Consider the following 26,894-nt stretch of genomic DNA (forward strand, 5'->3'; position numbering starts at 1 on the left):
TTCAAAAAGTCTTCACTGCAAAATACAACAAAGCAAAAAAAGGTATATAAACCTGTTACTATACACTCCGTGCATTGCTTCAGTGTGTCAGTTGGAGTGAAAGCATTTAATAGCTCTGTCTCATGTTGCTCCTTCGGTTGTGTTGTCCTCACTCTCAGATATTTTTCACTTTGAACAAAAGTGTCTGCTAAATGAAATCGAACATTGCAACCTTAAATTTGGAGGATATGTTTTTCCCTCTTATGCAGCACTCTTGCAGTAGTCAGGTAGTTTATTCACACTAACACAGTAGGGGGCAGTAATGCACATCAATGGGGGCTGACGAGAAACTTCATAAATCTTAGCCGGGGCTTTCATTACTGGCATGAGGCTGCAGCCCCTCGAGATAACTTATCCTGACCAAAACTTAAAAGCTTGCATAACCTCTGGGTCGAATCTTTGGAGAAACTATTAATAATGCCTTCACTAAAACCCCAATACCAGTCCCGCCTGAAGTTTCCAAAAATGTCTCGGCTCTCTACTTAAACAGAATGTGGAGTTGAAGTGATAAGAGTTATTTTGATCATTTTGTGCATCCAGGTTTTTGCAGGTTTTTATGTTGTGCATGTTTAAAAAGTAGTGACTCTTTTTTTAAATATTATTATGACACTATATCTGAATTCAGAAGTATAGGGAGGTATTGTTAGCAGGTTATGTAATGATGCTCTTTGACAAATCAGAACTATAACCTTGTCTGCTCTGAAACATGTCACATTTTGTGTCTGAAACCTCACTCCATCTTCCCCTCCTGGATGTGAACTTCCTTGTTTCATAAACCTTCTTCTTTCTTCTCCTTCCTCTTTGATTTATCCTATTTTCCATCAAACACATGTCCTGTCTCCTGTTCTCCTTCCTCTCGTGGTTCTCACGTGTCTCTGTGATTCTCCTCCAGGACTTCTCGGCCTATCTGGCGTTTTCAGGCATTGTCTTGCACAACGCTCAGCTCTACGAGACGTCGCAGCTGGAAAACAGACGCAATCAGGTGGGTGTAAATGTGTTTCTGAAGGTGTTCATACGCCTGCACACAGCTCTGATCATGAGTGTGTTTCTCTGTGTGTGTGTGTGTGTGTGTGTGTGTGCAGGTGCTGCTGGACTTGGCCAGTCTGATCTTTGAGGAGCAGCAGTGTCTAGAGGTATTACTGAGGAGGATCGCAGGAACCATCTTGTCCTTCATGCAGGCTCAGGCTTGCACCGTCTTCATCGCCGACGAAGACTCCATGGTCAGTACATACAGGCATGCACAAAAACACAATCACACACACACACACACACACACACACACACACACACACACACACACACACACACACACACATTCATGCTTGTGTGTCGGGAAGTGTCATCATAACATCTTGAACAGATTATAAAGTTTGTGTCCTGTGCGTCTTCAGGCCGAGGTTCTAATCAGGCACTTAATTAACATGTTGTTAACGAGCTGCAGGGCGTGTGCAGCTTTAACTCAACCACAGAATGACTCAGCTTAAGATAATTAACCTCAATTTAGGGGGTGTCCAGAAAGCATGCACATGTTTGTGCTGCTAAAACTCAGAAAAAGATAGTGTATGATGAGAAGAGACATCACTCTGATATTTCATGTTTGGCTGAATGAACGGTCTGATGTTTTTCTGTCAGAAACATTTAAAGGGATTTTGTTCTTTTGCTCCAGCAGTTTATCTTCAGAGGCGTCATGATGAATATTCAATGATGTATTTTATGGATTTTATTTGAGATAAAAACGAGGTAATGCCCCACAGCTGCTTTAAGAATTTTGAAGCTTCAGTCTTGGTAGAAATTCTTCAAGTTGTGTCACCTCTCCTCCAAAAGGCTTCTTCAGTTCTGACTGGGGAAGAGCCAGGAGCTAGGAGCTAGCTCTTCCCTGTCTGGTCAGAACTGAAGAAACCTTTCAGAGGAGAGGTGAAACATCTTCACTAGTTTCTACCAAGTCCAGTTGCCTTAAAGATGAAGCTTTGAGTTACCATGACCTGGATGACTGAGAACCTTTACAGACAAGCTTCAGTCTTCATACCTTGCACCTTCTTGAAGCATGAAGTTAGAATGAAGATCATTAAATTGTTTATGTTTTATCGCTCATTATTCATCACAACACTTTTAAATAATGTGCTCTGAAGTGCAGATCTATCTCCTCTCCCTAGCTAGAGCATTAATATAATAATAACTATGATTTATAAAGTTTCTGCATGTCATGGTGATGAGTCTCTGTGACTGCACAGACAAATGTGATCCTTCATGTGTGTCCATGCACAGAGATAATCTGATAATGTAGCTGGTATGTGTGTGTATGAATGATTTAGCAGCACTTATAAAGACAAAGTGAGCGTCTCTGTGCATACATGACTCCACAGCGAGCAGCGGGAGGGTCAGCTGTCAGGACCGAATGAAAAAGAGACAAATGATCTGACAAAGAGAGGAAAGACAGAGTGAGGGCAGTGAGTGATGGTGATGATGATGAGGATGATGATGTCATGAACACAAGCACTGTAATGATACAGTGTGGTAAACAATCAAAGCTTCAGTGGTTTTATTGTATTTTTGTATAGTTTATTTTTCATCATAATCCAGTTTACGTCATTGGATTAATGTTTATCCAGCATGTTTAAATCAGTGAAGATGAATTATGTTGCAGATAAACTCAGACTATTTTATTATTCAGTCATACATAATTTAATAAATGATAAAAATTGCAGATATTGTGAGTTCAATATGATTAATGCCTCCTCTTGTTTCTTCTCTGAGAGGGCGCATCAATAATTCAGTTTATTCAAAGATTTCGTCATGAATTGAGCAGATTTGAATGGAAATAAAGATATAATAAATACAAAAAAATCACAAGAAATAAATCAAGGATAATTAAAAACAATTTTATATAGAATATTTTGATCAAAAACCTTATCAGCCACTGTTTTTTTTCTACTACAAGTCTAACATGAGTCTGGTCCTGCTGGAGGTTTCTGCCTGTTAAAGAAAGTTTGTCCTTGCCACTGTAACTTGCTAAATGCTGCAAAGTGCTGCTCATGGTGAATTAAGATGAGATCAGACTGAGTCCTGTCTGTAAGATGGGACTGGATCTCATCCGGTCTTGATGTTGGGTCTTTGTTAATAATAGAACATAGAGTACGGTATGGGATTTTGCGCTATATGAATAAAGATTGTTTGACTAACTCAGAAAAAACATTGTTGATTATCTCGACTCGTTTCGCCCTGAAGAGGATCGGTCTTAGAAGAAATCTGAAACTGCATAAACTTTCAAAACCACCTGAGAAAAAACACAGTTTCTCATATTTCATCGTCTTATGTGTGAAACATTGGAAGTGAAGCATTTAATTTCAAAGTGACCACTGTCATGTCACAGAAGAAGCTTCCTGAAACTGAAGCATACTTTATTTCCCTAATAAATACTTATAATTTAGAGCTTATCAAACTCCTTATTTATCTTAAACTGGCTTTTCCAACGAAACAAAGTCAGACACAGCTTGTCGGCGTTACTTTTCACACAACTTTGTAGTAATGAAACGACCTGACAGTTGAGCCTTTGTCTCATACACATCTGTGTATCTGCTATGAGGTTTAATACGGACATCCAACATTGTGAAGTTATATGCATGTAATAAAATAAAGATCAGTCTCCTTTTAATGAAATGAAATTATGTTAGCAGACAAGATCTTAGCAGCGTACAGAAGAGCAGTCAGTTATTCTGGTGGGCGAGCAGAAAAGTTGAGTTTGATATGAAGAGCAGAGTGAACAGAAGCTGGTCGTGTTTTAATATAAATACACGCTAAACTTAAACTGACTGTCTCTTTCACTTTATTCACTCACACACACACACACACACACACACACACACACACACACACACACACACACTCACACTCCAGCAGCGCAGTCAGAGTCCTCTGTGGGCATTAACATTTGTTTTGGCTTGTCCTCCTCCTCCTCCCGGGCGTCCAGCAGCTGAAAAACACACACTGACACACTTCACACTCACTGACAGAAAACACACACACACTCAGGAGAAGGCAGCAAATGAGCTGACACACAGCGAGGGAGATTGATGGAGCAGTTTGGTCGCAGTTTTACCACGAATCCATCGGTGGAAGGCTTCAAGAAGTCTGAATGGCTCAGACGCTGCAGTCTAAGATTTATATTTTATGTTATTTAATTTCAGAAATAAGAAGATATGTTTAGAGGAGTAAATTCAGAATTTTAAAGACAAGACATTTCAAAGTACAACGCCCTTTTATTTCTTCTTGTTAAGGCTCCACACTTGCACAACTCATAACTCTCATAATGCAGCGTCTGTACGTTTTCCTGCTCTCTGAGTTTCCGTAAGAGACGGATAAGTCAAACGCAGTTCAGTTAATAGAAGCTTAAGGATGCTATGTAATGCAGCTGTTGCAGCATTTGTGTTTGACAACAAAACACAGCAAATTCTGTGGAAGTCTTCAGGACTATCACCAAAGTTTGTGCATATTTCTTAAGATGTTACATAAACTGTTGTTGAGGAGTCATTGCTGAGCTACCTGAGATGTTTACCACATCTCACAAACTTCATTATGAGAAGTACATCATGACAAAGTTGATCTAAATATTTAAGTTTGTTCCATTGTTTATGAAATATTCTCAAAGGTTGATTAAGGTGATCAGATGTAACTGAAATTGAAGAAAACACTATTCTCCAAAGATTCTGTCTTCATATTTTTAGTCGTACGTTTGATTAAGTTTTCCGTTCCTTCGTAAATTTCTCACGGCCTGCTTCACAAAAAGATTTCACAGCTGTCGTTTGCACCAAATCAGTCCGATTAAGACCTAAAGCCTGGAATTTATTGCAGAATAACTTGAAACTGAAGGAGCTGTGTCATTCAATGTTTTTAAATCTAAAATGACTTTGAAGCAGATTCTTCAAGATGTCGCTGTTTTTAGGTTAACAGCCTCTCCATAATTACTCTGTCAATGACAAATGTCGTGCTTGTGAATTGTACTTTAGTTCTCTCTGTGTGTTATTTGCTGTTGACCATCTCAACCAGGTCTCCTTTGCATAAGAGATGTTTTATCTCAATGGGACCAACCCGGTTAAATGCAAAAATGATGATGATCTCAAAGCTCACACACAAAGGGTTACATGCAACACAAACTGCACAGCAGAGGAAACAGTGTCACTGTGTGTCGGCATGGTTTGCATACATTTGAATGAGCTGTCATGCATTCATTTGGAGCATGGTATCCCTCTTTCTATGTAAAGAGAGTGTTAGTGCAAAAAAACACTTGATTCACAAACACCGAAGCTAACAGCCATGCACAGTTTGAGTCAAATTGTAAATTGTCTCAAATTGTCAAGGAGAACTGGTGGTAATTGCTCTGCAGAAATAGTATATCTGTACATTTAGTATTTTAATCTGACTTTGATATACCTATTATTATAATAAGCAGAGGTTAAATCCAAGAGGAAACCTACGGCCCCAAGAATTGAAGCCAATGCAGAAGTGTTAAAAACTGCAGTTCATCAAGTGTCCGCTTGAGGCTGGCTCCGGAAGTACCGGAAACCACATACACAACAATTCAAAAAAGACGATCTTTACAGCAGAAATAAACATGTTTACAGTCTGGTACAAAACATGATTGTAGTCTGGATAGCTCATTTTCCAATCGGCACTCACTGTACAGGGAGTTAATTTTTTCATGACGCAGCAATTTCAAAGATATTTAAATTACGAGTTTTCCATTATGAGAGAGCTGGCTTGATTGACAGGCGGGAACACTGTAGCTGTTGACGAGGCGGTTCAAAGCCCGCCTCTTTACATCACACTAGCTCAACAGCAGTTATGTTGAGTTCAACATTTCCAATATGGCTGCCGCCGACGATTGGCTTCAAATCAGCGCTTCAGAAACAGATGGATGACGTCATGGATACTATGTCCATTATTTATACAGTCTATCATTAAATCAGTCTGAGGCTGAATCCCGCTCATGAGGACTGTGCTGAGGAGAGCTTGCTGCTCTTTGGGAGCTCGCTCCAGGAAGTAAGCTGGATATAAACTGTCGAATGTGCCATTTATGAATCCACTGCATGATAAATCGCTAAGAATAATCCCCTCCCTTTTTCAACCAATCACCTCGATGTGGACAGAGATGAGCTCTGTCAGGATAAGAGCGCACAGTGCAACTCTGTGCAGCAGAAGGTGGAGATGCTGACAGCTCATCTCCACAGTCAGATACAAAACAAGAGCACAGTGCACTGATCTGCACTTTATGGGCGTGTTTGAATATCTCTGACACAGTTTGCTTTGTGAAGTGCAACTTGTGATGGAGCTTCTGCTATTAGTGGTTCGTCCCTCCTCGTTTCATACGGGAATAAAAAACATGGTCAGGATTTTACTCTTGAACTACAAAAACAACTTTCTCTAAACTTAAGACCCAAGAGAGCCTCTCTGTGTCTGTTTCCCTCCATGCTTTATGGATTCAGTGCAGTGGGAGTACGCAGCGGTCAACATGACGACAGCAAGTCAAGAGCTTGGTCGTGATTCAGCACCACAAACAGCCGAGCTCAGAGAGGACGGAGTGATTGAGGTCGTTTAGAGGAGAAGATGAAGGATAATGAGACTCAGAAAATGGAGAGCTGCTTTGTGAGGAGAGCAGAAGTCTGAGAGTCATTACTGCTTCATGTCACTGAGACCTTTAATACTAAAGAACATTATTTCATCTCTAAACTGTCCCTGATAGAAACATATCATACAAGCATTGTAAGAAGGAGGCTAATGTTCTTTTTTTTCATTGTTATAATATATGAAGAGGCTTGAAACAGTCAGATCTGTTTGTATCAACTTTATTATGTTTACTCTGTTTCTATCCCTTCAGGGTGAAGACCCCTGATCACATGACGTGTGATCAGTTTGCCTCATGCATTGCTCATGTTCGTGAAAGTTACCGTCTTCAAGGGGTTTTGACCAATCAGAATCATACAGCTGAAGTACTATTTACAGTGAAACTGAGACTCACCAGAAACAGATGAGTGGGCACTCCTCTGGGGGAGGAAATAAGTTGAGCGTAGCGTTAGTTCAGGCAGGCCACAAAGTCAAGCACTGCCCACAGATCATCAGCTGCTCTGAACTCCAGCCCCTATCAGCTGATTACATCTATCATCCAATCAGCAGACAGTAAATTGGTCGTTCTATTTAAACTGCTTCATCCTGTCTTCTCTTCCTGCCTGCAGTTTGCCTCTAGTGTTGCTCGTGTTATAGTGAAAGTTAATAACTGTCATCAAGGGGTTTGACCAATCAGAATCAAGCATCTTACACAACCAGAAGGTCAGTTAGAGAGCCAGGTACTAAGATAATTTAGCTAACACTTCAAGGTCTCTACATGAAACATACTGCAGGTCTGCTGTCCTGACTGTCAAACAACTTAAAATGATGTAATTGCTGCCACACAGTGTTAACTTCAGTGCATGTTATCTCTCATTTAGCAGCTGATGTGTGGCTGTTTGGTGAGCATGCTCTGTCATTAACTTCTTTAACATTCAAGGAATAAATATTTATGTTTAATCTGCAAACATAAAGAAGTCTCACCTACATCCCTGCACCAAGTCCTCTCCAGCCTCCCCAGCCGCACTCCACAGGGCCGACAGCTCACGTTACTGAGTGTCAAGTTATTCCAAATAATGGTTTTACAAAGTATCAGCTACACGGCCAATTCAACTCTCAATATTTGTGTAAAGGTCTGAGTTAACTGGACGGGTAATGTGAGGCCGTTGAAGTGGTTCGTATTAAGTTACAAAACATTTGTGTTTAACTTTGTCTGGCCTTTATTAGAAGCAGGTTAGACCCACTCAGCCCTCGGCTCGGGTCTGAAAGCAGCTTTCATAAAAGTCCAGGAGCAGCTTGTTCCACCCGGGGTTTTAAAAATACATTCAAGGTGTTCTGGAGGGATGAAACAACCTGTGGATTAAAAACTCAGATTATAGACAGACCTGCACAATCTTTCAGGGTTTATTCACGGAGAAATCAACGTCCAATTAAAGTTCATTAAGTATCTGAAATTCACCTTTTCCTCTCATGCATAATCCCACAGTTCTCTCACTTTCAGCAGAAGTAAAACATAAACTACCTGCAGAGATTATGAGTTCATATCTTACATGCTCTGTACCAACCTACTTTACACACTGTGCATGTGTGTGTGTGTGTGTGTGTGTGTGTGTGTGTGTGTGTGTGTGTATACGTGTACATATGTGTCCCTTCTATGACCTCCGGGTTGCCAGACCAGCTGTCTCCTCTTCTCCTCTCCTCTCTCCCTCCTTCCTCCATCTCGTCCCTCACCAAACATTTACTCTGAGATTAGGAGCTTTTACTGTCCTCTCTGTCAGACAGCGCTCTGTACACAGGTGTCAGTGTTAGCCGTCTGTAGTTTCTCAAGCTAACCTAGAGGTCTGCTAGTTTGAAGCTCTCGTCTCTGCAGGGAGTGAACGACCTTGTTTGTCTTTCACACTGGACTGCATCAACAATAACACGAACATTTTAAAGATGTGTTTACTCTTTATATTTTACTGCAGTGTGAAGAAACACTGATGTGTGTGTGTGTGTGTGTGTTTGCATGAAGTAATGATGTAGTTCGTCTGCTGGTATTTGTACGGTGTGTGTATATTCTGTAAATGTGTGTGTTTCAGGTTGTGGTGTGTCTAACGTTATGTGATAGGGTTTGACATCTGGCTCGCTGCTGGGAGTATTTTGTTCTTGGAGTTTCCCCCAGAAGAAATCATTCTTGAATTGGCTAAAGGTGTGTGTGTTTTTGTGTGTGTTTGAGTGTGTGTACCAATTTCTACACTTGTTAAACCACCTGCTGTTTTTGATTCTTTCTTTGGTTTTACTCGCCTCTCCAAAATCCAGCCTCTCTTCTTTTCTTACCCCCCTGCGCTGAGGTTCTTCATGTTTCATTTTTCAATCTGAAAGCTCGTATTGAAGCGGATAAAATGCTTCTTTAAGTCGAGGAAAGATGCAAACTAATGGGTCATTATCACAAGTCTATGATTATTTAAAAACAAAGGCAAATTAAATGTTTTTGCACAGAGCATTACATACAAGCAAGGGTGCGTATAGACACAAATAGAGGGACTCAAAAGGAGCACCTGTTTCAAGGTTGCATGATATGAACTGAAAAGCAAGCAGTATTCCTCATGCCTTTATTGAGAGAGATGAACAGAGAGTTGGAAACAAGAGGAGAGAGAGAGAGAGGGGGTACTGACATGCAGCAAAGGGCTGAGGGTGGGAGTCATCTGGGGCAGTCGCCTCCGAACATGGGACATGGGTTTTAACCGCTGAGCCAAACCTTTGCCCCAAAAGCAAGTATTTAAGAAAAACTTTCTCATCTAACAAGGGTAAAAATTTACTGAAGAGAAACATAGAGTAATTGTGTCCTAAAGACAAATGAACGGGTCGTCTGCAGTTGAAACACATGCAGTTTTATGTATTCCGGCTGAAGCGACTTCTAAGCAAGCCTTCAAGGCTTGATTTTTTTGTTACAAGAACATTTATTCCCTTCATCCACCCAACCACCCATATTACCCACCTACCCCAATCTTACAGACAAGAGTGACAAGAATAAAAAAAACAAAAAAAACGATATAACATAAAAAGAAAATAGTAATAATAAAAGTAAAGGTAGTAACATTAATAGCTAAAAAAGGAAGTAAAGTTGTAGATTTACAAGCAAATACTGACATAATAAACATTGTAAAGGAAAAACAAAAATAGAACAAATTCTCCTTTACAGTCATAGACATGACAATGAAACATTACACCACCAAAAACAAAAAGAGAGAGTTTTATGATGGGCTCAGGTTCCTAACATATTCTATGAAAGGTGACCAAATTAAGTTTTATTTTTCAGGACAGTTGGCTCGATTGTATCTCAATTTTTCTAGTTGCTGCATGGAGAGCATTTCCCCAATCCAACTGTTGAGTGAGGGAGGTTTATCTGATTTCCACTGTAGGAGAATGAGTCTGTGTAAAGATGGTTTAAACTTTCTTTTTTTAGTGTTGCTGACACTTTTGTAAAGGTCAAGAAGGGAGTGATACTGTCATGGTCAGCACAGCTTGTGTGAAAACATTTTTTGGCAGGGTTGCAGTTGTGGATAGGACTAACTGTTAGGCCCTTCATAAGAAGAAAGAGTGAGTTTGATCATTATCATTGTCTTTAGTGTTATCAGAAACTCAACTTTTACTTTAAAGAATTTGCAGTAATCTGAACACTACAGTCTACTTCTCTTTTTGCTTAAACAAAAGCAATACAGTTAAATAAAATACAGTACTGGTCAATGAAATAGAATTAAATATAGAACAATATAATTAATTTGAATAAAATAAAATGAGAAAATATAATGAAACAAATAAAACAAAATAAAAATATTAGATGAAAATAAAATAAGTTAAAGTGAAACAAAAATAAAATAATATAATATTGAATAAAATAGAATAAATAAATTTAAATAAATAAAATACTTGTAAATGAAATTAAAACAATCGAATTTTATGAAATAAAATACATTGAATAGAAATAAAAGAATAGAAAAAAGTAAAAATGAAATGAAAACAGAAATTGAGATAAATACAATACTTTTAAATTAAATGAAATAAATTGAATATAATGAAATAACATACATTTCAGAAAAAAGAAATACAATAAAAATAAGTACCAATTAAATTAGATAAAATGAAACAAATATATATAAATGAAAAGAAAACAAATCGATTTAAAATAAAATAATCTAAAAAAAGCAAAATATAGGAAAAATCAAAAGAAAAAGAAAAAAACGAAATTTCTATACAATAAAATTTAATTTATAATGAAAATGAAATAAAATAAAATATGGTAAAATTAAATGAATTAAAACACCATCTATGAATATGACTGCAAGTGTTTACTAGGTAGTAAAGCATTTTAACAGCCAGTGTTTTTAGTGGTCTGCTCATAACAGTCTCATATATTTTCCTTCATTTTCTTCTCTGGCCTCTTCCAACCCATAAATCATGGTGTGCTGTGTTATGGCTTTAAGTCCATCATATTAAATGACCAGACTGCATTAGATTAATGTATCTGACACTGACACCGTTAACCAGACGTGAAAACCATCTGAGTCACGACCAGTGAACCCTTCTTTTCTCTGTTCTCCACACGAAAAACCTCGACTGTAGCTCAAGTCTGATTTATTTCAATATTCCTACAGTTAGAAAAAAAACCTCAGTGTCCCGTGTCATCCTGTAATAAACTCTCCCGCCTGCCAGAGACCCCAATAAAAGTCAAACACTGTCAGGCTCCTTTTTTGTTTCAAACAGCTTTATTGCTCTCACATAGAACGATGGAGGTGAGCTGACTCAACAGACTGAAGGTGTGTGTGTGTGCACGCACGGGTAGGGGGCAAAAGTTTCCAACACGAAGAAGCCTCGTCCGTCTCTAACATCCTGTCCCGTCTCTTAAAAATGGAAAAAGATCTGAGGGGTCGTGAGTGCAGGATGAGAGAAAACAAACCCCTATAAGGAAGAGAGAGAGCGCTGGGTTGTGGAAATAAACTCTGTTTTCTGTCTTTATTAATGAAAGATCAGCACCCCAGTATGTGCTGTATGCTAACGGTCTTTGGATGTTGGGTTTAGCTTTAATGGTTTGATGGAAGGGAATGAGAATATGACACAGAAGGCCTCTTTGGGGCCTGTAACTGACACCCAACGAATATCCTGTATGCACTTTTATTTTGTTACCTGGTCTTAATTTCTTTATTCCAAGGACACGCTGATTCCTCCCAATAACCACGGCAGTCTGAAATACTCCCATGAAAATAAACATATTACACTTTTTTTTGCAGAACTCCTTCTCCAGTGTCTTTCACATGGAATACGAGGAGCTGGGTGAAGTCCTGGACACCCCCAAAAGGTAAGACGCTCATCAACTGGAGCCTGTTATTAAATCAGAAGTCCTGCAGATCAGACGTGATATTTTCTCATGCTGTTTCCCTCCTTTATCAGCACTCGTTCTCCTTGCAATATCCCTTTAACTCCACCCTCAGAGGCTCTTACATTTCTTTCTGTTAGCACAAGCTTTTCTTATCGTCCTATACGGAGGGAGGTGCAGAAATAAAGGGAGTGTGTTTGCAGCAGAGAAAGTCTTATTGTTCCCATTCAGTCACTTTGAATTGAAGAGAAAGGACACGACAGAACGGCTCAGTCCAACACTGGTGAGTTTGCAGAGCTGATCTGCAGCCTCCTGGGATCTCTTTGAGGTAATCCTCCTTCTTCACCTGCCAGTTTCTCAGACATCTCACCGCCGACTCTGGCTCAGAGCTCTTGTTCTCATTAGTTGGGCTGATTTTGGCGGGATGCTCTGCCTTTGGGCCGCTTTGACAGCTCCTCAATCACAATATGTTTATCGTCATGAAGTGGGCCCTCTTAAGGTCTGGATGCAGCACAAGACCGCGGTTTTCAAGGCCAGCGTGCAGGCTGATTGTTCGTGACAGCTGCCTTGGTTTCATAAATACAGCAGCAGTTTATCTACAGAGGACTTTGAGACAGAATAATGTATGCTTATTTCTCTTACTTCTATATTTTTACTCTAGCACTGCTTATTAGACTTTTACATTTTCCAAGAAAGCAATCAGAAATATTTAAACTCATAACGACACCATAGCAGCATGACCAGGTTTTTTTCCCCTGAAACACTTAGTTCGTGGAACAATCCTCCAAAAGCCTTTCCATGAAAACATCTCTCTCATCTCTGGGGTAAAACATATCTAGTACAAAACATGTAAATAAATAAGCATGACCTGATTTTGTGCATAACACGAAACTGAAGCTCCCTTGTTAGATTCAAACTTTGGCCTTTTAGTCACTACCTTTAGCAGAAATAGTTTAGATCCAAAGGAGGTGCCCATGATCGCTGCTCGAGATGTAAAAGAAATACCCCTTCTTCTGAAATCAGTCCTGTTCCTTCCTCAAACTCAACTGCAATAAATCTAGAATAATTATCATCGACCTGAAATCTCTCCTCCCCTCCACCCAGAACTTCTCACTGAGCATCAATAACCACACAGTTACACCCTCTCCAATAGTCTGTAACCTTGGCATCATCCTCGACCCCACACTCTCCTTCAAACCACACATTAGAAACATCACCAAAACATCCTTCTTCCACCTCCGCAACATTGCACGCCTCAGATCTTCTCTCTCCTCGTCTGCTGCAGAAACACTCATCCATGCCTTTATAACCTCCAGACTGGACTATTGCAAAATCATCCTTTACGGCCTTCCCTCCAAAACCTCCAACACGTCCAGAACTCAGCTGCCCGGTTACTCACCCACTCCCGCTACAGAGATCGCATCACACTCATCCCATGGTGGGGCACTCAGTTTTTAGGTGCAGAGAAAATTATTAAATTCCATATAAACCACCTCTTAACCTTTGAAATCAGAAGTGATGCTAAAGAAGCAGTTTCGCTATCGGCTTGGCTGTTGTTTTCTCCCACCTCCTGAAATCCAGTGAAGCCTGGCCCAGCATACTGCAAAACAGATCCAACAGAGCAGTCATACTACATACTACCTTCAAGAGCAGCTGTATGCAGTAGCTACTTACTGCATACTACATACTCGTAAGTAGTATGTAGCAGGTGGTTTCATAAAGAGCCTGAGTCTTCTTCTTCCTTTGCTGCTGCTGTGTCTACCTCGTCTATCCTCTGGATTACAGCAGGCAGCAAATGGCGAAAGAACCACTACCGCCCCCTACTATGAGCCTGTTAGTTACTGGGTTTTACTGTCTGCTCTGAGCGGTCAAAGAGAGATAGAACAATAAATCAACATTAGAGCCAATGCACACATACATTTATTAAAATCTGCATGTAAGCCAGATAAAATAGAAATGTCTTAAGTTTATGTATAAAGATAGCAGGAGGTTGTAGGTTTAGGTCTTTGGATGTAGGACCCAAACCCTTTATGCACCCAATGCAATGTGTTCCAAGATTTCCTGAGACCGGATTTATTTTAACAACTTGTCTCAGATTATGTGATTATGTAAGACTTTTTCTAGGTGCATGTTGAGAGGCGGATACACCCGGAAAATAAAACTGAAGGGCCAGAGAAGCAGGGTGCTGAACAGTTTGACCTTTTGAAGACTCACTCTGCTTTCTTTGAGCTTCTTTTTGGCCTCAGTGAAGAAAAAATCCACAACAAGTGACCACAGCTCACAAATAGCTCAGCCACTCCTTTTTCCTGTTTCTGCCCTGGAAATTAAGTTTCATAAACATCACTCTGTTAGAAAAGATGAATGACATGCTAAGAGAGAATTCAGGACATAAAGAGCGGGTGAAGACTAGGCAGGCAGTCAAAGCACCACATGATGGAAGGATTTACGTTGAGGATGAGCAGCAGGTCGGGATCAGGAGGAAGCTGCAGACATCAGCTCCTGCTGCAGCCAGGAGGACTGAATGAGCTGTAATCTGATTTGAGACGCAATCAGATAGAAATCCCCTCGTCTCCAGGGTGGCCTGGCCTCCCCGGTTGCTACGCAGCATCTAAAATTCAATCTTAATCTCAGCCGGAGCAGCAGAATATGACTGAGTGTGTGTACAGTCCTGTATATTGATTTGATTTACCTGTATAAGGTCCTACGTTTGTCTTACTAAAGGTTTTAATCATCAGTATGGACTGCATGAAATAACAAAGACACTTGACACTACAAAAAGGGTGCATGTAACCTGAAGCCGTTTTGATGCAGACGCTAGGAAAATACTCTGTATACTCTTCATGTCAGCTTTGGCAAAAGAGTTCGCTTTTCAGAACCTTCCTAAAGTCTTAAGGTATTGTCCACTAAAAGCATTTTTTTTTTTTTTGCTCTTAGAGAGTCTGCATCCTTAATTTCAAAATGCTTAAAGGTGCTTCCTGTGGTGATCCTATAAAAGTTGTCTCACATCACCTTTGGCTCTCTTGGCAGTGACCATGAAGTCTGTTATAAATGTCTCTGTATGCCTAATAATTGCATTTCTTTTGATAGTTTTGCAAAGAAAAGGTTTTAAAAAAAAGGAAACTTCTTGCATTAGCAGCAGCTCTAGACCTGGACGTAGTAAAAAAAAAAGAAAGGCAGGATTGGATTCTCCTCCGTCATTGCTGTTGACAATGTTAACATCAGAAGCCCCGCACTCTCATGTTTTTTTTTATTGGTTGGGGAGGGTGATGTGACATTGTTTAGTGAGATGATGTTGCGAGACTTGAAGCCAATGTGGAAGTGTTATAAACTGCAGTTCATCGAGTATCCACTTGAGGCTGGCTCCGGAAGTACCAGAAACCGCATACACACCCATTTAAAAATGACGATCTTTACAACAGAAATAAACATGTTTACAGTCTGGTTCAAAAAACAAGTGTAGTCTGGATAGCTAATTTCTCGATCAGCACACACTGTACGGGGGGTGATTTTTTTCATAACGCTGCAGTTTAGAAGATATTAAGATTATGAGTTTTCCTTTATGAGAGGCACAGCTGCACACTAGCTCGACAGCAGTTAGGTTGAGTTCAGCATTTCCAATATGGGTCCCGCTGACGACTGGCTTCAGAAACAGATGGGTCACGTCATGGATACTACGTCCATTATTTATACAGTCTATAAAACTCTTGTTAAAATGTCAGAGTTAGAGGCGTGGTTAAGTTGACTGACAGGTGCGTGTAGCTGTTTGCCAGGAGGCTAAGAGGCCTGCCTCAGTCTCGGCTATTGACTTAGGGGTGAGTTAGCAGTTCAATATGACGGCCGCTGTCGTTTGGCTTTATAACGCGTCTGCAGAAAACAATGGGTGACATGCTGAACTGCATTTGTTTTGTATAAAAAAAAAGCTGCCAATGCAAAAACGCCTTTAGTGGACACAGGCCCTTACCTGCTGCATTCTTGTAATCTCTAAGATTAAATCCTGGTAAATTTTGGGCGCCATTCCCCCACTCTCTGCTCCCCACATTTCCTGTCTGTCTTCAGGTGTCCTATCAAATGAAGGCATTTCTGTGCAAAAATGCACAAAAATGCCTTCAAATCAAGGTAAACATACATCTCCAAAGAGTTAAATAGCCTCATGTGTTTGAGGTTTTCTCATTAATTAATCAACAATGTTTTCAAGATTTGTGCATCAAATAATTAGCTTTAGCTTTACAAAATCGGCTGTTGCAGCAGTTTGCTAACCCACACCCCTGCTGAGGTTAGTTATAAAACTTTCTGTTTTTTGTTTTATGTATCTTCAGCTTTATTTTTCTATCAGAAAAACATTTGCCCACATTTGACAGCCTGTCTCCAGAGTTCAACTGAGTCTGTGCAGTGTATTCCTATATTTCAATGTTGAGTTGCAAATGATAACAAAGTGAAGCTTTTGCTTATGAAAATCCTTGAAGGTATAAATCTTTAATCCTTGTTGATTTGATTTCTAAAGCTCCTGGTCAACATTTATTTAGTATCTGTCAGTGGACAGGAAGTCTCTTGCTGCTGGGGACTCAATGGTTAAATTACAAAGCTTTGCAGTCTCAAACTGATCCTGTGAATAGTCACATAGTACTGCCTCTTTGTCCTGTTATTTGTCTTTAGTGGGGAGCCTAATGTTTACACTGACACTTTTAATCTCTGTGTCTTAAAGGTCAGAAGCAACACTTTGTATCAGGCTTTATTGACTCTTCCTTCACACTTATATCTGCTGCAGGCAGAGATAAAGCTGGGAGATATAAAATCAATAAAGCTTGTGGAAGACTATCTCTCGTTTATCGGTGAACAGATGGAGCTGTCAGATCTTTTGAGCCTCATCTTTTGGTACAGACTTAAAAGTTTTAAGGATGTGGATGAATATTTTGTGTTACATCTCTGGGCAAACACAATCTCAGTAAAAAAAGAGTCCAAGCAGAAACCAGCAGCTGAAGTCCCAACACTGTCAGCGATGACACAAACCAGATGTCTTATCTTGTCCAGTGCTCCTGAAAGTCTCATTCTTTTACAGCCTGCTTCATGTCTGTTTAGATCTAATAACTGCCTTTAAACACTGCTGTGTGCATGAGCTGCACTTCCTCTGGGAGGGTGGAGATACAGCAAACTGGGCCACTGCAGGAGAGGAGGGACTGCAGGATGTCAACTCTGACCGTGTGGAACCGCAGGAGGCTTTTTATAGTGACATTAACCCCAGGCTGCGGCTTCCATACGACACGCCGTCTGTTTCTCCCAAGCAGGATGCTCAGTCGAGCTGCACCAATGTCGAGCCGGCCCGCAGGAATGTGAGGCGGAGCGGTTTGACAAAGTGGGCTAATTAACTTTTCTGGATCTGGAGTTTGATTGTGGCTCTGAAATTGAAAGCTAACACAGAGCTGTCATGGTTGTTAGCGAGGCCCGCGGCTGTTTTCTGTGGCCTTGTTTCAGTCAATCACAAGCAGAGGGGAAGGAAACCTGGAGTTTAGGGTGTGTTTGTGATTAAACTCGAGCATTAATGCAGTTACTGTGCTGCATGTCAATCACCACTGTCAATATATGTGTGTCTGTGTGGGAGGTAAAGCAGTCTGCAGAGAACATATTGTTCTAATTAGCCTGAAGTCTAAAAGTCATCCAAAGAAAAGGGAGAGGCTGTTGCAGACTTCTATTCTCATCTGCAGTAATGGAAGAAGTATGCAGAACTGTTGGTTAAAGGGTAGTTCTGATATTTTATAGTCTAAGTGACTTGAGTTCTGACTGGTTTTGGATCGCTGCAGTCGCTCATTCAGGACAGCAGTCATGAAACAGGCTGCAATTACTGCAATCTAAATGTGTTCGATCAGAGTATGACCAGTCTTATTGCTTTTTTCATTCACCTGCAGGCTACGGTTTCTTTTCATAGATTCAGTGACAGAGGATCCTGACCGATATAGACCATCTGTCACAATAGCAGAGGACCCATGTGCAGAATTGCAAGGATTTATTAGCCAAAAGGCACAACAAAGAGAAACTATTGACACATTATCTGTACAAATCATAAAAGTGACACAAACTCAAGGACAGGTGTAGGTGTAGACAGGATCAGAATCAGAATTACCTTATTTATTCCAGGGAGGGAAATTCTGTCATTACAGAGCTCTTATAAACAGCATGTCAGAAAGTCAAAATATTAAAAGAAGGAATAAAATAAGACATAAATAAAGATCAATAGAATAAAATAAAATAAAATAAAAAATAGCCAAACAAAACAAAATAAAATAGAATAAAGAAAATAAAACAAAAAGTAAAATAAAATAAGTTAAAAAATAATAATAACAAAGTATATACACAAGTGCAGAATAGTTAGAATTACCTACGTACAAAAGTGCTGGGTATGAAGGAGACAATCGCAAAGGAGGGGGAAAAGGAAGTAAGACTAGACTAAACACACTGGAAGAATATTCTTCAAAATAAAAGACTGAAAACCAACTCAACAACAAGACTACAGGAAATCCCACAGGCAGTAAAGAGGCACAAAATAAAATACTAAACACACAGGAAACACAAAAAGGCATACAGTTATAAAACACAGGACATGGATCAGCAGAACACACAAGGAGAACTCATTACTAATACAGACAGGGAACACAAGCACAACAAGAAAACACAAGGTAAGCACTACAAAATAGAACAGGAAATCAGAGGCAGATAAAACACAAGGAAAAATCCCAAACCAAACAGGATCAACTCATGATATCACCTGTCAAAAAGGAAGGTGCTTTCCTCCAAGCCACCAAACTCCACCAACAAAAACAGTTAATGTACTGAGCATAACTCAGGAGTTAGATTAGTGTTTTTCTGTGTTGCACAAATATTGTGTTTATTTCAAATGCAAACAAAGAGTGCTGTTGAGTCCACATTACTTCATTTATGGTATAAACAAGGTAACATGCAACTCTAAATATTTGGAGCTGCCCCTATTGACTGGCTGTAACAGAGGTCATAAAACATAGCTGTAATCTGTGGTCGAGATAAATGAATCCAAATGCAGTTCCTCGAGTGTCCACTAGAGGCTGGTCCCAAAAGCCAGTGAAGCTACATACACACCCATTCGAAAGAGCCGATCTTTACAGCAGAAATACACGTGTTAACAGCTCATTTCTCTATCGGCACACACTGTACGGAGAGTGAATCTTTTATAACTCATCCGCTTTGAAGATATTAGGGTTACAAGTTTGCCTAATTACGGGCGTGGCTAACTTGAGTGACAGGCAGTCACACTGTAGCTGTTAGCGAGGAGGCTATTCAGCTGTATGCTGAGCCGACTGGAGGGATGTTTGTTGTTTCATTAGTCAGTTAAATGTGTGTTTTGGAAATCAAAGGGGAGTGAATTGCGAAAGAGGAACGATCCCTACTGCACAGACTCTGGCTCCGAATGTCCAAGATGTCAGCGGCCAGTGTGGGAGGTATTTTGGTTTCACTTTAGGTGGATGCATGGAGGCCCATCTTTATATACAGTCAATTCAGCACACATCTGAGTCTGTGGTTGAACTTGGAGCAGCCAAAGACAACAAACAGACTCATTAACACTGACAGGTGTTAATTGTGGAGGCGTTAGATGTTCCCTGAGCAAACAGCTAAAAGTGTTCAGTCAGTGTGTGTCTGGGGACAGATCCTCGTAGTGTTTACTCTCCTTCCTCTCTTTGTCTCTGTGACTGATGGAGTTGTTTGTGTTGTTGTGTGTCTCCTCAGGGATTACGACGTCAGTCAGATTAACTACATGTACGCCCAGTACGCTAAAAACACCATGCTGCCTCTGAACATCGTGGACGTCACCAAGGACCAACGGTTCCCCTGGACAGTCAGTGAATCTTTACCTCATGTTTCCTTCCTGAATAATTTTCCTCCCTTTTTCTTTGCCTCTATGTTGTCCTCCTTTCTTTTCCTGAAGTGAGTTATCGTCTCTTTTGTCCTCTGATAGGATGGAAACCCAGATCACACCAGCAACCAGGTAAAGAGTTTGCTCTGCGCTCCCATCAGGAACGGCAAGAAGGACAAAGTCATAGGTACGCTCTCTGTCTCTCTCTCTCTCTCTCTCTCTCTCTCTTTTGTTCTCGCTCTCGCTCTCGCTCTCGCTCTTGCTCTCGCTCTCCCTCTCCCTCTCCCTCTCCCTCTCCCTCTCCCTCTCCCTCTCCCTCTCTCCTACAGTGTGTGTGCAAAGATGCACATCTTTGAGCTTTTCTGATCAAGTTCTGTGCATGCCAAGATAGTAAAATCCCATCCTGCTTTCTTTATACAATCATATGTGTCACTCATTAGGCATGTTCTCGACAGCAGGAACCTAGGTCTAAATTTAGTTCCTGGGTAGTTAATCTCCCCCTGAATAGTCCCTGCGGGGCCTGTAATGCTGAATGTTCCTAATTGGTAGAGAACCTGCAGTGTTTTTATTTCCCCCTCCATCCACAATAACATCACACACACCTGTGATTCACTTGGATTAATAACTCCTGAACATTGGTCTTCTCTGAGCCTGATAGTGTGAATGTGTCTCTGTCAGCTCCCGGTGTTCCAGTCTGAAGAGTAACCCTGTAAACTGGAGACCTTCAGCTGAACGTGTCAGTGTTTGTGGAGTTTACAACAGCTGTTGAAACACAGAAGGAAATGTCCAAATATCCTCATCAGATATTTAATGATCATCTAAAGAGGTTTGTGAGGGATGCATCCGGCTGAAAGTCTCCAGTTAACAAGGTCGCTCTTTAAACTGAAACACCGGCCCATCTCTGACACGGCTTTTAAATCACTTTAAGTCGATATGCTTGACTTAAAGGGATTTTAAAGCTGTGTTGAAACTGCTTTCCTTCTCACGCTCGTCTCCTTCCAAGTGTTGATTCAGTGAATCCATCTTCGATAAAGCACAATCAAAAACAGGCTAAAAAACTCTCACAGCAGTTTTAAGGCATGACCAAGTGATGATACAGTAACTGTCAATTTCGTTGCTGATGGTTCTCTTTGCTTCTGTTGGTCAGATAGAGGCGTTAGTATCAGCTTCAAACTACTTAATAACTCCTCACAGGGGCTTTAAAGTCAGACTTTTATTGACAACCCCAGAGAGAGGTGATCAGAGGAAAGATTGATCTGAATTACTGCACCACACAACGTGCCGTTGTTGATACTTTGAAGCTGATGATAAACCCTCAGCACCAGCAGTTAGAGGCTTTAACAGCCTGTGGAAACATTGAGCCAGCTCAGCGTTCGCACTTTCATCAGCCGTCCATGAATGGCTCCGACCACTCCATCCATCACAGTGATTATCATCAGCATAATTATCTAATAGCAGCTCCATTAGTTGGCAATGAAGGTAGCTAATGACCGTGGACGTCCTTCAGTGATCAAACAAGACCCTCCTCATCGTCTCTCCTCAGGCCTGTAAGAGTCCTGAGATCAAACAGCCTCATTGATTACTCACATATTACACATTCAGTCAGGCCGGCTCAGTTATTACTTACGCATGCATTATTATTACTATTATTATTATTATTATTATTATTATTATTATTATTATTATTATTATAGTTGCAGTACTCATTTCTGAGCCCCTATAATGTTCCTGTTTGTGTCAAGGTGTAAACATAAACAAGGAAATAGTATTTCTTCCTGCAGGTTGTAAGAGGTGGTTGTCGCTTGCTTACCTCAATTGGTTGTTTTTGTGAACATCATTATGACCCACACTGCAGTTGGGCCAAATGTTTCAGCTTCACTTTAGGGGTCCTCTCATGTCGTCTATCATTATTATAAGTCTGTGTGTCTGTGTGTCTGTGCAGGCGTCTGTCAGCTGGTGAATAAGATGGACGAAGCGTCAGGCAGCGTCAAGGCCTTCAACAGGAACGACGAGCAGTTCCTGGAGGCGTTTGCGATCTTCTGCGGCCTCGGCATTCAGAACACACAGATGTTTGAGACAGTGGAGAGAGCCAGGGCCCAACAGGAAGTCACGCTGGAGGTCAGACTCTCACTTGAACTACAAACACAACCTCAGACTTTATTGTTTATATGTTTAGGGACTTGTTCCGATTGTTTTTATCACATCAACAGACATTACTTCATTCTGATGGTCACAGTTTTGGTGCAATACTAAATTCACCACAGCTTCTACCATCAGCTGAGTATTAAAGCTGGTTGAGCCTCCTGATCTGTGACGTGAAGTTGATGCAAACTTTAACCTGCATCCTCTGAAATGGTCCGCAGGGGGCAATGTTTTTCAATGCATATGGAGACTCTGATATCAAATATTGATTTTGCATTTAAATTTCCAGGTTATAGGGCGCTGGTTTAGCTCAGATGGTTGGTAGTGCATCCGGCACAGACAATAATCCACACAGGTCGATTTGAAGCATGTCCTCCCCGACTCTGTCCCCACATTTTGTTCTCTCTAAAGCTGTCCTTATAAATAAAAGCCCCTCAAAATAGTCTTTAAGAAGTAAAACCTTCTTCATAAACAACTTTGGTTTATAGTCCAACCATGAATGCATATTTACAAGACTGATATTTTTTTTATCTCCACTTTGAAAAAGAATGTGTCCTTACAGTGGACAAACTCCAAACTTAGCGTGTTATTGTTTTTGTCTTATTCCTAGTGAAACTGTCTCATTAGACTTAAAATGATTCAAGAAAAAATGGCTTTTGTTAAGATATTACAAACTCCAAAAGTACTTAATTGCTTGTAATGAGTTAAAAAAAAAACCTGCCAATGGATTATTGAATGTTTTGAATGAAGAGTTATGTCTTATTTCCAGAAACAAAAATAGTTTGTGGAGCATGCATCCTTTGTAACACCAAATGTTTACATCAACATGATACAGCAAGAACAATCCCAAATGCTTAAACTAGCAGGGACAGAAAAGACAGATAAAGTCCACATTATCGTTACATCAAACACCTGAGGGGAACATTAAGCACCCTCATTGACCAAGTAGCAACCCACAGTCTGAGAATAATGATTCCAAAACAGAGGTGCAAAAAACTGCAGTTCCTCAAGTGTCCACTTGAGGCTGGCTCCAAAAGCAAAGGGTCAATATCAACAGTATGATTTTTATTTGTTTACTTCTCTCTGTCTTTCTCCCCTTCTGTCCTCTTTCTTCACTTTTTCCAGACTCATCTGTACTCCATGTGTGTCCTTCCTTTTCTTTTCTTCATTTGAAGTTAAAACTTATGAATTTGCATCCTCACAGCAACTGTTTGTAGATTTGATTAAATGTTGTCCAAGAATCATATGACCTGAGGGCTTTGTGGCACATTAAAATAAAATCAATCAACGTTTGTGCTTTGGTATATCACAGCGGTTTGACAGTTCCAATTTGAAAGGATTTCATAATGGTGGTGGGGGGCTGGAGGGTCCTCAGTAATACAGAAAAGCTCAGCGTGTGTGAGCATCTCTGACAGAGCTACATGTGGGTGTGTGAGTGACAGTGATGAGGAGATGCAGGATGATTTCAAGCTGCTGTTTGACACCTTGCTTCCTTCAGCCCGTGTGACGCTGCAGCCCGAACAGCACAAACTCATTATGAGTGAGCCCACACACACACACACACACACACACACACACACACACACACACACACACACACACACACAAACACAAACACAAACACACACACACACACACACACACACACAAACACAAACACACACACACACACACACACACACAACAGACAACTCTTCAGTCCCATGTTCCTCCCTTCTCCTACATTCAGATGCCCACATGCACACACACTGCGCACACTCCACGATGGAGCTGTCAGCTTCAGGGTGCCAGAGGTGACGACACCTCTCGGCTGCAGCTGACGCCCGCCTCCTCTGTAGCCCTGCAGCCTCCGCTTTTCCCAGGTCAACCCGGTCTTCACTCCTGCAGGGCTCGAACAGTGAGGCTCTGTGGTGTTCGCTCTGCTGCTGCGGCTCCGTGTACGTGTGTGTGTCTGCTGTGGAGAAGAGAGGCAACGATTTCATCTGATGCAAAGCTTTAGCATGGTTGTCCATCATGCCTTTGCTCAGTCAGGGAAAGTGTCATAAGCTGTCAGAAAATATCATCAGATCCTCACTGACTTGCTCATGTAAGCTTTCATCACTCCAAGTAACCACAGGACGAGATTGAAGTACAGCAAAGTTTCAAAATTGCCCAAATTATCCTGTCACCAGCCAGCAGACATCAAAATACAGATGAATGTGGCTTTGAAGGAAGTGGGCCAAAATGTGCTTCATGATGAATTTGAAAAACGGAGATCAAGTCTTTGATCATGATGCAGTCATCAGATAATTATTTGTTTGAATCTGATCAAACGTCCTGAGTCGAGAAAAACGGCGACACTCACGAGATCCTCGCCACAGAGCAAAAAGCTGACCTAGAAAGGATCGGAGCTGCAGGTCAGAGAGCAGCTCTTCATGCTCTCTCGCTCTCTCTCTCTGTCTCTCTCTCTTTGTGTGTGTGTGTGTGTGTGTGTGTGTGGAGCGCAGAGTGTGCTGACCCCATCTTTTCGTGTGTGTTTCAGGTCTTGTCGTATCACGCCACTGCTGCAGAGGAAGAGTCCCGGGAACTCCAGGTAACCGCGGTAAATTCAAATTTATTCATTCAACCATTCACACTCACATGTCACAAGATCAAAGATGAAGATGCATTTACTGTATGTCAAAGGCACAGCTTTAAAAGTATTATTTATATAGCACCAAATCCCAACAATTGTTATCTGAAGACTCTTTCCAAACAGAGCAGGTCTAGACCGTACTCTATGTTCTATTATTAACAAAGACCCAACATCAAGACAGGATAAGATCCAGTCCCATCTTACAGACAGGACTCAGTCTGATCTCATCTTAATCCACCATGAGCAGAGCACATGTTAGACACACATCTGCTGAGACCGTGGTGGAGAGAGGGATAGAGGGAGATGAAGAGAGAGAGATGATAGCGGTGAGACAGATAGTAGTAGTTGTAGCAGCTGGAGTCTGGCACGTCCACAGCAGCAGAGATCCAGAGGAACCTACGAGACAAGGGAGCTCAGGGATTCCAGAAAGGTCTATGGTTAGTGACTTTAATGGGACAGGAAGAGTTAAAGTAAGAGACAGACAGACAGAGGAGAGAGAGAGAAAGACAGGATGCCAGTGTGTCAGTGATTCCAAAGGAGAGGTGCCTGATTAGTGAAGGCTCCAGCTCCCATACTACTTTTAGGAATGCAGGTTGCTTTTTTGCATGTGCCACACTCAGCAGAGATAGTTAGGATGCAAGATGTCTCACTCCTCAGCAATTCAACTCCAAAGAGCAATCTTATCTCTGCTTAAGAACTAATTGTCGTGTGCGATGACGTCACAAACAACTCATCGACTTGTACATATGAGAAAAACCAAAATTTTTGCGTGATATAATTCACGTTGTGATATCAGTTTGTGATGCTGCTGGTACTAAAGTTTAAACAGAGCAATTTGTGTTGCAGAGGCAGGACAGGTTTAATTTCACACATGAAGTTTTCACTGATGTCTGCAAAGTTTCAAAGCAAGAGCAGACAGTTCGGTGCTCGATGTCTGGGTTTGGAGGCCACCTGTTTGGGAGTTCTTTAAAATTAGCTGTGAATGCAGAACACACAGTTAACCTCTCTCTGTGAACAAACACTTCACTGTGTGGTTATTTAAAAAAGGTGCACAGCTTCTGAAGCTGCAGTGAAAAGAAAACAACACATCAAGGTCCCCGGTCTTTGTAGCAGACAGCCTTGTACAGAAACGGTGAATAATGAAGAGTCTACTTACCTCGCCATGTTTTAATGAGAGCTCTTTGATTTATTCATCACGTCATTGTCCCTCAGACGTCTCTGCAGAGTCGACTCCTCCACTGTTTAGTTCCTGATTCTGTCTGTCCTCTGTTTCTCCTCAAATGTTTCTGCCTTTATGTTTACTCAAAAACCTTTTTGCAGTAAGTTTGAATATGCAAACTTCACATTATAAAAAATATACATCAAGGAGGATCTGGATCAGTCAGAGATTGTGTTAAAAGAGGTCTTGTGGTCCTCTGCAGCCTTTCTTTTTTTCAAATCAAAGTGAAAGAAAAGTTTAAATTAGATAAAACAGTTGTAGAAATTATGCAAAGGAAACAAAACGTTAATTCAATCCCTTGATAATGAAATATAATTATCTTCCTGTGTGTGCACAATCCGAGCAGCTTAGCAATCACTGAAGCATCTGGTAGTTCAGAAACTCACACCCTTCAGAAACGCCTTAAAGAAGTGTGTTCAGGTTGCCTCTCAAAGAATCTCTAACTCCAGAATTCAAACACTTTAAATAACACTATTTCACACAAATATCTGAGAGGATGAAAGGATGAAGTCTGATCGTCTGTCTGGTTCCTGTGAACGTAATCTCACCAACACCTGGAGGTAGCATCTTCAGATCTGCAGGATAAGCTGAAAAGAGTCTGTTGTGCAAAAGTCAAGGTCCTCGTAATCTTGCATCCTACCTCTCTCTTTGCAAAGAGGATAAAAAACCTGGAGAGGGTTTTCCCCATCTAATTTATTTTTAGTTTTTTTTATCCAATTAAGAAAATTATGCAAACTACAAATGATGATGTGACAGTCTACCTGTTTTGTTCCTGTCTGTTTTGGTGTCATGAGAAGGTAATACAATCATACACCCTGCAGAGAGACAGAGAGACAGAGAGCCAGAGTCGTTCTGTTACCCTACTTGCATATGGTGTGACCTCTTTCAGATATTACCTATTGGAAAGGACAAATCCTACTTGCACTGTCTTTTTCTGGAGGAAGGAAATTCACTGACTGCCAAATTCCACCAGATCTGTGTCCCGTCCGTCTCTGATCCATCACGGCACCAGATCTGATAGGTTTCTATTCTCGTCAGTGTGTTAACTTCCACT

At 40.8% G+C, this 26,894-nt stretch overlaps 1 protein-coding gene across 5 annotated transcripts in view; it reads left to right on the top strand.

Annotated features, from left to right (window-relative positions):
* Positions 1-26,894, top strand: part of pde5ab (phosphodiesterase 5A, cGMP-specific, b) — an 82,801-nt gene that overhangs the window by 37,746 nt on the left and 18,161 nt on the right. For 3 of the 5 annotated variants that reach the window (XR_004629945.1, XM_034676533.1, XM_034676531.1), the window contains exons 6-12: positions 932-1,021; positions 1,122-1,259; positions 11,904-11,971; positions 19,739-19,847; positions 19,968-20,052; positions 21,808-21,983; positions 24,529-24,588. Coding sequence is in view for 4 of the 5 variants with exons in the window: in XM_034676533.1 (XP_034532424.1) it covers positions 932-1,021; positions 1,122-1,259; positions 11,904-11,971; positions 19,739-19,847; positions 19,968-20,052; positions 21,808-21,983; positions 24,529-24,588 (726 nt within the window). In the remaining variant the exon portion in view is untranslated. The remainder of the gene's footprint in view (positions 1-931; positions 1,022-1,121; positions 1,260-11,903; positions 11,972-19,738; positions 19,848-19,967; positions 20,053-21,807; positions 21,984-24,528; positions 24,589-26,894) is intronic. The other 2 variants (XM_034676534.1, XM_034676532.1) reach the window with 1 other exon arrangement.

This window comes from Notolabrus celidotus, chromosome 23 (genome assembly GCF_009762535.1).
Source record: "Notolabrus celidotus isolate fNotCel1 chromosome 23, fNotCel1.pri, whole genome shotgun sequence".
Lineage (NCBI taxonomy): Eukaryota > Metazoa > Chordata > Actinopteri > Labriformes > Labridae > Notolabrus > Notolabrus celidotus.